This window comes from Stegodyphus dumicola, chromosome 8 (assembly GCF_044657685.1).
Source record: "Stegodyphus dumicola isolate Sdum_Otavi_A_Nest chromosome 8, ASM4465768v1".
Lineage (NCBI taxonomy): Eukaryota > Metazoa > Arthropoda > Arachnida > Araneae > Eresidae > Stegodyphus > Stegodyphus dumicola.
Window position 1 is genome coordinate 158,972,176 of NC_140775.1, and position 13,237 is coordinate 158,985,412.

The 13,237-nt window shown below is 35.8% G+C and overlaps 1 protein-coding gene across 1 annotated transcript in view; it reads left to right on the forward strand.

Moving 5' to 3' along the window:
- The first annotated feature begins 7,630 nt into the window (after positions 1-7,630).
- Positions 7,631-13,237, forward strand: part of LOC118194680 (cytochrome P450 4V2-like) — a 34,301-nt gene continuing 28,694 nt past the window's right edge. The window contains exon 1 of the mRNA XM_035365853.2: positions 7,631-7,909. Coding sequence (XP_035221744.2) covers positions 7,675-7,909 — 235 coding nt within the window. The 5' untranslated portion in view covers positions 7,631-7,674. The remainder of the gene's footprint in view (positions 7,910-13,237) is intronic.

The following is a 13,237-nucleotide window of genomic DNA, read 5'->3' on the forward strand; positions in this document are numbered from 1 at the left end:
TCAATATAACTTTGTACAAAAACTTTCCAAATCAACACATTTAATACCGTAAGATCCCCAATACGTAAGGACATGAGTAATGTAAGCAACACTTACTAAAAAAGAAATCAGAGGGATAAAAAGAAGCTTTATTGAAAAAGTAGCATGTAGCGCAATGCGACTGAAGGCCGAAACATCCCTGTGATGGGTGTCCAGCAAGAAACATCCGGTCTTTAATAAAGGATATGATCTACCCTGACTGCTAGGCAGGTTTCACAGCGTCTGCCCATGCTAAGAATGAGGGTGTCAATGAGTAGTTGAGGCATTGCTGTCCATTCGTCTTGCAGCGCCAATCGAAGCTCCGGAATCGTTACTGGTGGTAAGGTACGAGCTGCCAAGCGTCTGCCTAGAAAATTCCACACATGCTCGATGGGACTAAGATCCGGAGATCGTGCCGGCCAATCCATACGTTCAATATCCTCACTCTCTAAGAGCTGTTCGGCAGCTACTGTGCGATGACATGGTGCATTGTCGTCCATGAAAAGGAACTGCGGACCCATAGCGCCTCTAAAAAGACGCACATATGGAAGAAAAATCTCGTTACAATAACGGGTCCCGTTGACTGAACCTGCGTCGAAGATGTGAAGGTCTGTACGACTACCAAGCATGATGCCTCCCCAAACGAGAACACCGCCACCTCCATACCTGTCCCTTTGAATGATGTTCGAAGGATGATTGATGTTCGAAGGATGAAGCTTCCACGCTCTCTCCAGATAAGTATGCGATGAGAATCGCTACTCAGACTGAATCTGCTCTCATCTGTAAAGAGTACTCGTCCCCATTCATTGTCTCTCCGATTCCGGTGTTCCCGGCACCACAGAGACTCCAATGGGCAGGCGTTAGAGGTACACACCGTACAGGGCGTCGTACAAACAGACCACCACCGTGCAGTCTTCTGGCCACGGTAAAACGCGATATCGGTCGTCCAGTGGCCTGTGTCGTGTGTCTAGTGATTTCTCCCGCTGTCTGCCGCCTGTTTCTTCTGGCCTGTAAGGCAATATACCGGTCATCTGCGGGTGTGGTTCCTCGTGGACGACCACTACTAAACCCCCGGATAGCTGTTCCTGTAGTTTGAAATTGTCTCCAAAGTCGTGAAACGATGCTGTGAGCAATTCCGAACTCTGCAGCCACACTTGTCACACTGCGGCCTTCCTCCGACTTCCCAATGATTCGACCTCGCGTAAAAGCATCCAGATGTCGTCTAACAGACACCGACATCATGCTTTATACTACTCAGACACCCCCCATTGCATCTACCTGCATATCTGCGCATGTGCTAGCGTACATCACCTTACTTAATCTCCCGATTGGTCTTTCTGTCCGCTCTGCCTCTTCGTTCAGCTGATATGCTAATTTTTCGATTTCGTCCTTAATTTTTGCACACCAGTGTATTTCGTACATTATCGGTTTGCCATTTGGCATTGTTTAGAGTACTTAGGCAATGTACGAAGCATTTAATCGTTACATACATTGCCGACCAATTTTCTGCATTCCATAAAATGCCTAGATGTTCTACACATTGCCGGATTTCGTACTTTGCCAATTACACATTCATAAAATCTAAAGTTAAAAAATACATATTTAAAGACCTACACTTTTAAAGTATATAGAAGAATTTGTATAGAATTTATATAGAAAGTATATAGAATTTTAACCTTTTGGCTGATCATCCTGCGATTTCAACGGGCAACTCAAATGTAGCAAAATTTGCTTATCCCGCGATTTCCCCGCGGGTGTACGTTTTCTTCCTTTATTGAGGTGCGCATCCCGTTTTTCCCCATTTAACCATTGAAATAAATTATACAGTATTAGGCATTTACTTTGGACAACAGATATCGTTAGTTGTCCACTAAATTTCGGCATTTGAAGGCACGTGGTATTAGCCCTCAAACTTCACTTTTTGCCGCTTTTTTCTTACAGAATGGCGTAATGTTAGAAAACGTTCAGCAGTTATCTTGATTATTTAATTAGATTATTGAATTATTAATTATATTTATTAATTAGATTTATTGAATCTGGTGCAAAAACTGAGAAGTTGGACTTTGCCTTGAACGCTGTTTTGAACTCTATCATACTAAACTGCATTTCTGAGGTATTTTACCCTCGGCGCTTTATATTTTCTTAGATTTTATATATTTTACTTTTTTATATTATGCAATAAATAGAAATTAACTGTAATTCGACTGAAATTTATTTTTAAAAAAGATTTTTATGGTGATAGCATCTGAAATTGGTTTTTCTGGCAACTCAATTTTTCATGATAAAAATCTATATAAAAATATTTTCTAGAAAGAAAAAGTGCATTTTTCGATTCTCCAATATATATAGATTTAAAATATGAAAAAATACGCAATTTTGGAAGCGATTTCGGTCTACAAATTGAGCAGTCCGTGGGTTAAATGTAGACGGCTACGACAAAGCCTCTTTTGTACTTATCTAAACTAGGCCCTGGCATTACTAATGACGCAGATCAAAGAATTCTTATGACATAGAGTTAACGTGAGAAACATAGAGAATAAATGATATTCGTCTGAGTTACATTAACGTGTAAATAAAAGTATTGTAAGTGCTGTTTTAATATCTTCGTTTCATTTCGAGATCAGGTAAACTATGTCTTTAGATTTCCCCGTTTCGCAATTCTTCAAGGTTGATGGTATTTATCTGATCAGACCACGCTTACTTTGTCAAGCCAATCATACACATCTTTACACAACCATTATCTAGATTTCAACACCACGTTCGTTTAGCTTATGCATTGTTTGAAAATAAAACGTGCTGTTTATCTTTTAACTGGCATTCTGCCACTTATGCAGTTCGTATAAACATTAGAAATAAACATGCTAGAATAAAATTAACCTAAAATTTTGAACCACTTTTACAACTCCAAGCACTAAACATTTTAGCCGAGGATGTCAAAATGTATATCTTCATTCATTTAAATCACAAATATAAACAGAATAAAGAATATAAAAAAGCAAGGCGACACTTCATGAATGTAAACATTGATCATCTCAATGCGTCCACGCCATAAACAATTTCCTTGTCTTCGCCTTTTCAAATATAAGATGTGGGATGCCCATTTCAAATTCCGGATATTTCTTTAATTTCTGAGCAATTCTAAAGGAAAGAAACAACTTTGTATAACTAAATGTGAGGTAGTTATGATTGCAAATATGAAAACATCAGCTCACAGAATAATGGTGTGAATCACATGGCATTTTGGAAATGGCTACAAAACTCTGACAAGATAACCTGTAGAATATATATTGTGTTAATAAATCCATTTCTTTAATCATTTGCAACTACGTGAGCTCAGCAGGATGTAAGTGAGTTAAGCATGTTTATGGCGGAATTCTTGGAAGTTTTAGGTACAGAACGTTTAGCAGTGTTTCGACGCAGTATACTTTTTTTTTGCTCATCTCTGCAACAGTAGTAATCCGACATTAGCCATTTTGCTAGCCGAAACAAAACGCGCACTGGAGTTTGTGCCAATGCTTAGTTATACTGTATTGTTGTCGCCGAAATTGAAATTATTTAAATGATTCAATTTCTGTTATCTGAATTTCAAAAGTGTGGTGGAGTTTTAATTTGTAAGCATAAGTCGGAGATTTGCTTAATTTAAAGCTTTTAATAAAATGGTTGTTTAAATCTTTCAGGACTTAGGTGTAATTTCACGGACAGAACATCGTAGGGTTTTGAGAACTTTTAATTAATTTACAGAGAGTAACTCCACCAATCCTGTGATTTGTTTCTATGGTGGTATGCTATGGGTGATGCGTATGCACCAATCCAACTTAAATACTTTTTAGAGTTATTAGAACGTATTCAGGAAATTATTTCACATTAAATTTGCTACAACAAAACAAGTAAAAGATAGGTTACAATCTGGATATGCCACAAGGCATGTCTGAACATTACTGCAAGGCCACAGACTTTGTCCATACATTATCACAAGGCATTCTTTATAATTCAGACAAACAAAATTCCTAAATGTTTGCATGAAAATAATAGTTTAATGCTTCCTTTATTACAATCGCGTTTTTTATTCCAAAGATGCTCCAATCGAATATTCCAATATTTAAAAGCTATGAACATTATAGTTTGACATAGGTACGAATGTTGGAAAACATCTTGGCTAAGAGCTTATTTTCGTGATGCTAGTACCTCCCCCGCGTACCCCAATGTTTAATATAAATATGAGCCAGTTTTGTTCGGAACATCCCTTATAAAAGACAGGTATTTTTCGTGTACTTTGCCATATTCAAGCCAGTAAAACCAAACAGGTTAATTTTTCTATATTATTTTGCACTTATATTATCGCATACTAAAATTGTAATGTCTCATTAGTTTAAGATATCTGTAGCGATGTATTAGTTTTTGAAAAATGCTTGACTTTCGGTAAACTGCTTCGTTATTCTAGTCCCAGTTCTAATTTATAAGGAATATATATGAAATTTCCCTGTCCATGACATCGAGAATTTGGGTGACTAGCCAATAAATATATAGCTGAATAATTCAAATTACGCAGTTTTGGATTTTGTAGTGACGCCTTTCTACTGATCAAGACATAAATGAATGTTCAGCAGTATTTTTCTCATTCAAACATTTATTTACATGAGTATTTTGAAATGCGTTTAACCCATTAAGGCAGAGTACAAGAAAAAATAAAATATAAAGTGGTAGGAGGCAATTTATTTCTTATGGCCTTTTCGGGTTTTCTAGATCAATTCCTTGGTCCTCTGGAAGGTTAAGAATAAAATTGAATATGAAAGTTAACTAAACGAATTACCGTTTCAATTGGCAAAGATGGGTACAAGAGAAGATCTGAAACTAAAGAGCAGTTACTTACTTAATCTAACAGAAATATGTATAAAGGATATCGGACTCAATTCATATATGTCGTCTTCAGTGACAGGACAATTATATAAATTTTCGCACTGTTTTTATGTGAATTTAGTTCGCACAGCAAATTTCTTTTCTAAGCCAAATAATTTAAAATGGATAAACTGAGAGTCAAGAAGTAATATATAACACAATTTTAATACCAAATTTAATTCAAATCCCAATTTTAATAAAGTCTTAATATACAGCCGTACTGCATTATCAGTATACCAGATTGTATGACATATTGTATCAGCATAACTGTACAGCCAGGTATCAGACATATACTGCCGTACTACACTATCAATATGTGTAAAGTCCTGCCAGGTATCATTATCAGTAAATATTTCTGCCAGGTAGATTTCTTTGTCAGGTAGACTTTGATATTAAACTAATGATATACTACCAGTATAGCAGGCAATTTAAGAAATATAAATGGTGAAATGGTAACTCATAAATCTCGGCGATTTGTAAAGGTACTTTAAAGAAACAAAATCGCTTAGATTAATATAATTACGCCATCGTAAGCCAATTAAAAGCAGAATTAGAGAAAGATAATTATGAAACTATTTATGAAATTCTACAGCTACTTCACATACATCATTGGCAGAGGAGATAATGCGTGCTGTTCTATTTCTAAGAGCTTAGAATTCATCATGCCTATATTTCATTTTATGTCTATTGCCGCCTTTAATAACCTGGCCAAAAAAATATCATTCTTTCTTGTAGAGGAAAAGTGTGAACTGTTGTTTTGTGGAAAATTCCAGAACGGTAAATTGTTTCTTTTGGTAAAAATAAATTTTATCATGTTATCATTGGTTCATTCAATCCATTACGAAACTCTATGCACTCAACAATTCATAATATATACAATGGAACCTAGTAATACAGAGGCTGTTCGCACATTTTTTAGACGATTTTGGTAAGCGGTAATAAAAATTTGTTTGCTGCAAAAGAAGTAATTGCAATTGTACTATGTTTTTAAAAGTCAAAATTATTGTCTGTGGCTTAAAGTTTTGATTTTATTCAAAATGGCGAATTTAATAAAGCAGTGGTTCGAAGGCTACATTTACGCTCTTTCCGAAGAGAAATATGTATACTCCGTTATCCAAAAACAATGTGAGAGTCATCGTTTTGTGATATATAAAGCGTCGATAGGTAATATCATCAACAAGAAAAGAAAAAAACGTCAAATTGGAGTTTGACCCAAAACTCAAGTGGGACAAAAATTCCAAACAAGTATCGAAGGAAAAAAAGGACATCTTCGACTATTGCAAAGGTACGTTGTTTAATGTTAAAAGAAAATCCCCCTAGTCAAAGGACAGTTGCAAAATTATTAAATGCTCGGTGTCCACTGTAAACAAAATGATAAACGTTGATTTAAATCTTAAGAAAGCGAAAAAATTCAATGTGCATCGTCTTCTTCCAAAGCACATCGCTCAACGCAGGACACGCTGCAGAATTCTATATGAGAAACACTTATCCAAAGCAAAATGGAAAACAATTGTCACGCTAGATGAAGCATAGGTGTATTTAAGTGATTGTAACAAAAAAAGAGCCATTTATTATCATAAAAGGAGAGAAAAAAATTTAAGTACATGGTTCAAAGAATCGAAAGAAAATTTTTCTAAGGGATTCATGATTGTTGCTGTTTTTTCTTATAATGGCAAGTTAAGAATAAAGAGAGTGCAAAAAAATGTCAAGATTAACTCCAAATACTATCAGGAACATATTTTATCGCCAATTTTTCTGAATGTAATACCATCGCTTTACCCACAGTGCCATCAATCTGTGAGACTCCATCAGGACAAAGCTAGCAGTAACACATCAAAATCCACTGAAAATGAATCCACTGAAAAGAAATGGAACAAAAAACTGGTATCTAGGCCATATCCTTCACTGATATCCCTACTAAATCTCCCGATGTGTCACCTATGGATTTTTGTGCTTTCGGACTTTTAAAAACTGCATTATCCAAACGTTGTCCCAAAACCCTAACAGGACTCTGGAAAGCTGTTCGGGAGGAATGGGATAGAATATCACTTCTGCCACTTCAAAAGGCATTATTATCCTGGAAATTGCAGTGTCGAAAGATATCTCAGAATAAGGGATATCAAATAGAACTTTTAAAACACAAGAATGTTATATAATTTAGTTTTGTGAATACAATATACGTCGTCTAAAAAATCTGTGAACAGCCTCTGTAGTTATGAGCATTTGCAGCATAAGTAATAAAATAAGTATCTAACGCCCTATATTATGCATCTCCAGGCATAGCTGATAAGCCGCTCTTTGATCTGAGCTGTTACAAAAAATATTTTATTTATGAAATATATAAAATTAATTAATGCTTATTACTCAAAGCATAAAGCGTCAGTTTGGTTAAAACTTATATATTTTAATCAAACTGAAGTCCTGCAAAGGTTTTCAGAGTTCTAGCGTTCACTTAACAGCGATATTATTTTTACAGTACGTTTTTTAGACAATTATTTCAGCAAATGAAAATTATCTTATTTTAATAAAAGATATCAAATTTATTATTTAAAATCTCAAATAGAAAGCAAGAAAAATTTTTGCTGATGTGCCTTTAACATAGTCGATAAGGCGGACAGGTATTAGGAGATAAAAATCAGATATTTTTCTTTTTATCTCCAGACACCGATACTTATCTAATATCGCAATGGTATAAAAATGTCTTGCCCATGTCGTGAATAATATTTCGGTTAAATTTCTGCCCGTAAAATAAAGGAGAAAATGAGCCATATTAGAGATTATTCGCAATTGGCTCTTTATTTATATAATACGTTGCGCATAATATTGTTAGTAACAGCGCTATATTTACTACTAGGAGTTTATTTAAGAAGACGACGTCTAGTTAAAATTGTAAATAAATTGCCTGCCCTAAGATTAAGATTTTATTGGATTTTCGGTCATATCCATATACTTCTGGCCTGGAGATTTCGAAAAACTCAAGTATCGCCACACGTATGTAAGTAATTTTGCTGCAAAATTTTAAAATTTTTGAAATGTAAATTATATTAATCACTTATTTAAATTTAGAATTTTAAATATCCCGAGTATACATTCATATGTTTACTTTCTTGTACGAAGTAAAGAAAATATTGTAACTGCGAAACATTTCGTGTATCATATATGTGTAAATATCCATTTTAATCGCTCCCGAACACATTTGGATGATTTCTTTTTTGCCTGCTTACGCACAGAGTAAAGGATTTACAATCCGTTTTGGGAAAACGAGGAAATAAATTAGTTTTGGGAATGTAAACGGATTGTAAAATGGATTTAAGAGGCATTTTTTTCGTGACGCCTATCCGTACATACTTATACATAAATGTATGCATCTCTCATAACTCAAAAAATGATTATCTGTAGAAAGTTGAAATTTTACATATGCAACTGCTCTAACATCTAGTTTTGCATTTTCTTTTGTATTGCATTCAGCAATACCAAAGTACAAATATATTACATATACCCATCCACTTACACTGCTTAAAAGTCCTTACTAGGCCTTTTTGTAGTCGTTGGTCGTAGACATACACTTCCAAATAATACAGAAATGTTTCGAATGATCTAAATCTTCTGCCAATTTTTTAAAAAATAATTTTAGACAAATAACGAAATCTAAATGGTAACGCGATAATCGAAATGTGAATATGCAGTAAGCGAATTAAAATTAAAATTAATTTAAATACGTATCAAGTTTTATAGTGTATCAGAGAACGTTTAATAGTTTCGGTTAGCTTTTTCTCTGCTTTGAGTATCTGCTGTCTGCTTTATTGGCAAAGATTTGCTTGCTACAAATATTCACGACTAATTGTTCAGACCGAGCAAAATGAGGCTTCGTTAATTTCGTTTATTTATTTAGAATTTCCTGGCTTTTGCTAGTTAGACCATTTACAGAATTCAAACTATGAAATGTAGATCATGTTCTTTCTTTATGGGCTGCCTAAAATTAAGAAATTAAAAAATATATCTTCTGCTCCATTCATTGTATAACCTAAACTTTTCGATCGGTAAACTCGTTGAACACTTTGCCCTTTTTTTTTATGGTTACGAATTTTTAGTCTTCGCGTGGCTGCAGATCTCGACATCGTGGGTGCGGGCCCAGGCATTTTTTGAAACTGCGTTCTCGCCGTGAAGGGCAGCATGAAACACCGTACAAAATGGCTGATGTTCTCCAAGGACCACGTGTTTAATAATTTAATTAGTTAAGTTAAACAAGAATAAATCATTAAATCATTCATAAATAGTTACCGAATAAAAGAATGCCAGCGATTCAGGACGGAAAGCATGGCGGAAAAAGGATGACTCATTCCAAATGGACACCACGTGGGCCAACATGGAGGACGACAGTCCAGTGATCCAACATGGCAGAGGCCGAGCCCCTTTTCTCTGATATTAGTTCCGTCTCTTATAGTGGGGGAGGAGCTTTGAGAACATACTGAAGAATTCTTGAGTCAAACGTAAAAACGATTAGTACTGATTCAAAAGACGGCATGATGCCACAGCTGTTGCGCGAAGAAAATCTGAGCTTATATCTCTCTTTTCCAGGAGACATTGCGAAGCCTAGCTAGCCTTTAGCCTAGCTTTTAAGCACAAATATGAATCACGTTATTCTTTCAGAAGAAAGTTCTGAATTTTTTTAGGACAGTTTTCTCCGGGAAATCTGCATTTTTATTTCCCCGTATTCCACAATGATTTTTAATCACATTTCTTCACTGTAGTCTTCTGTGGGATCGGTATATTCAGAAGATGTGATGCCAGCGATGCAGCTGTGGTTATTATTGGTTTCTACTGTCTTAGTAGTATTTCCTAGAGCTTCAGAAAGTTCCATAATGAAGCCTGTGAATGAAACATTCTCATTAATTTCCCTAAGTGGAAGAACTTGAAAAACATAAAAAGAAAAACAGAGATACTTTGTCTCGTACAAGAATTACCCTGATGTTCATAAAAGCTGATCGTAGATGGTGGTAGGGTGTGCGAATAGTCGTTCGATTAACATTTGAGAGTTTTAGCGTTCCGGTCACTAGCGCTCAGCGGCAAATCAGGTGCATGCATGCCGAAGGCTAGCAAATGCTCTTCTAACCAGGTGCGGATATTACGTTTGCAGAAATTCACTTTAAAAATTATTACATTTGCAAACACTTGATAAATATTTACAATATTTACATAACGAAAATGTGAGTAACTTGTAGATCAGCTTTTTGTAGGTGAAGGTTGATGTTGCAAGACCAGTATATAGATCTTCCTGATTTCGAGGATATGCAGCGTACGCTCGAATAAAAATGTCATACACGAGGATTTCGTAGTTCAGAAGACCAGCGAAATTTTCAATATTGTTTACTGCTGCTTCCTAGAAATTTTCACTTAATATACGAGATATTCCTTAACTATATAGAGTTTTAGATCGTGATACAAGTTTACATTTCTTATGAAGTAAAGGGAACCAGTGGTAGATAGTCGGTGAAAACGTTTTTTGGGGAGGATTTGAGGTTTCTTCAGTTCGTTTTCTTCATTTTCTTTCACATTCACCTAGACAGGTTACGCATATGAAAAGATCGGACCAACAATAGCCGTGTCTATCCGTCTCTTACGAGCCAGATTTTGTCATGAGTCACTTGAAATTAATGGAAACATTTTTGATAAATATCATACGCTTTACCACGTACATTCTTAATGCGCGTGGACCATGTATAAATGGTCTAGTAAAACTGACTCCTAAGAACTTGAATAATTTAGTTTTTCACTTTGTAATCAATGGTATCTTCCATCAATGGCATTTTATACATCCGTCTCACTAGGACTTAAGACTTTTCAGTAATTCTTCTGTCTGATATGCAGGGGCGATCGACCGTGCATATATTTCTCGTTGATGAAAGTCAAAGCTTGACTCTGAAAATCTCAGAGCTTTGAAGTAAAACGTAAAACTGAGCATATCAGCATCTATATTGCTTGCAAATTTTAAGTTGTCCAATTTAATTGGGGAAATGAAGGCGAAATTGTAGAAAAGCTTCCAGTTTCTTGACTTGTAGGCCTTTCTGAAAAGTTATTCCGATTCTGGCAAGTACTGGCAAGTGGTCGGATAACAAACTGGTAGCCACCTCCAGAGGCATAGGAATACTAAAAGGAGATAAGATAAATGTCCAAAATGTCATGACACTTGGGTGAATAAGTCGCCTCCTCAGAAATAAACCTATATGATGGCTTGTTCTCCACGTACTTACAAATTGTGAGTCAACTACCCTTTCAGTGGTTGCAATACTAATTAACGTCTTTGGGACTTAATTCCCCATCGATGATTGTAGATACATGAAGTTGGTGAAAAGAATGCAGATTGTTTGCACTCAAGAGATTATCCTTAGGGTTCTTAATAGAGCAAGAAGTTACATTCTCAGGCATCATGAGCTTAACCTTCCCTTTCGCAACATCGTATGATTTTCTTTTGTCAGTTGACATTATTAAATACGATTCATAAGTATGCAGATGAGCAAGCCACAGCTCAAAAGATATCAGCACTCACAAATAAGTCTGAGCTTCAAATTCTATTGCTGGCAGGAACCAGAACAACAGATCAAGAGTCCAAGAAAATTATGAGAAAGAAGTTCCATGGGAGTAAAGCCATATTATGTCCGAGATCACATGTGAATTTCTTCGAGTTCATCATTTGAACTAAAGTGATAACACAGTCCATTTTATAGAAGGATAAAGACTTCCTGTATGTACCCACCACAAAGAAAGTGTTTCTGAAGTGAACTTTTGTGAACTCAGTTCGCATTACTTTGAACATTGTGTGAAATAACTGTTACCCTACGCGCAAGTTAGTGGGTATTAAACAGTGAAAAGCTGTCATTCTGCTTGTTAGCTGGTGGAGTTTTCTGTACGTTTCATTCGTATAACTCTCAGGTTTTCATTGTTAAGCAATACTTGCTTTTTTACCTTGATCGGGGTAGATGGAATAAAAAGGCATTTGACAGTCATTTAAGTTAGTTGAGTTACTATTGAGTTACGAAACGGTAATTTAAATTCACTAAAGTAACTATAAGTAAAACTATTAGTATAAACTGTAATTATAATACATTTTTTGTGAACTTGTTCTATGTTTATGAAGTTTTAAGAATATTCGACTAGTTATTTGAAATTCCACGGATTTTAGAACGGAAACGAAATTCGTAGAATTAAGTGGGGATATTAATTTGGAATTTTAATTTTAATAGAGGTTGAAGTAAGAATAATTGCGTAAAAACTTCTATCTTCCATAATTTTTTCTTGTTAAATTAGTCTTTCTTGTTGTCTTTTTATTCCTTTCCTTACCACATCTAAAAGAAATAAAAAATTTAAAAAATAACTCTCAGTTTACAAATTTAAAATCTTACATAAATAAATTTTGCTTTAATTTCAATTATCCAAACTATCACTTTGTTCGGTAGTTTACTTCGTTGCGGAAAAACCTCCACAGGCTACATTGATAATACACTCATGTCCATAAATTAAGGATTATTCGGTTTCACGCGAAAATCGAACTCTAAAATAAATATATCTCCTGTAAAATCACTAGACACATCTTCAAGAATCATATGCAAATTTCAGGAAGTAACCATGGTACGTCACAATGACGAGAGTGTAAGAGAGTGATATATAAGGGATACAGGCGAAGAAGTAAAATTGTTCGCAGGCGCTTTATAAGCACTTCAGTGCAATAACCGAATAGTTATGACACAAAGTTATGACATTTGGATGATTTTTTAAGTGGTAGAATTATCGGCCGTCTGGAATGTGGGCGTACCCAACTGGAAGTATCAGACGAACTTGGAATTGCCCAGAATGTCATCTCCAGGCTTTTAGGAACGATTCCAAGATGATGGTAGTGTGAGTAGAAGTTATAGCACAGGTCGCCCCAGAGTTACAATGCCGAATGTGGACCGGTATTTGGCAGTTACTGCCAAAAGAAACGGGCGGAGCACAGCCTCAGACCTGTTTCGTCAGCTCTCTTCAGCCACTGGTACAACAATTTCAAGGCAGACCGTGTACAGACGCTTAGGGCAGATTGGTCTATATGCTCGTAGGCCTGTCAGATGCGTTCCACTTACTGCAACTCACTGTCGCCTGAGGTTAGCCTGGAGTAGAGATCATGCATTGTGGACAACGCAACAGTGAGCTTTTCTGATGTTTTCCGAAGAGTCCAGGTTTAGCTTGCAGTCTTATTCTCGCCGGGCTTTCATATGGAAAGCTCCAGGTACCCGTTACCACCAAGAAAACATCATTGAACGACACCGTTACGGTGGTGCAGGAGTGCTCG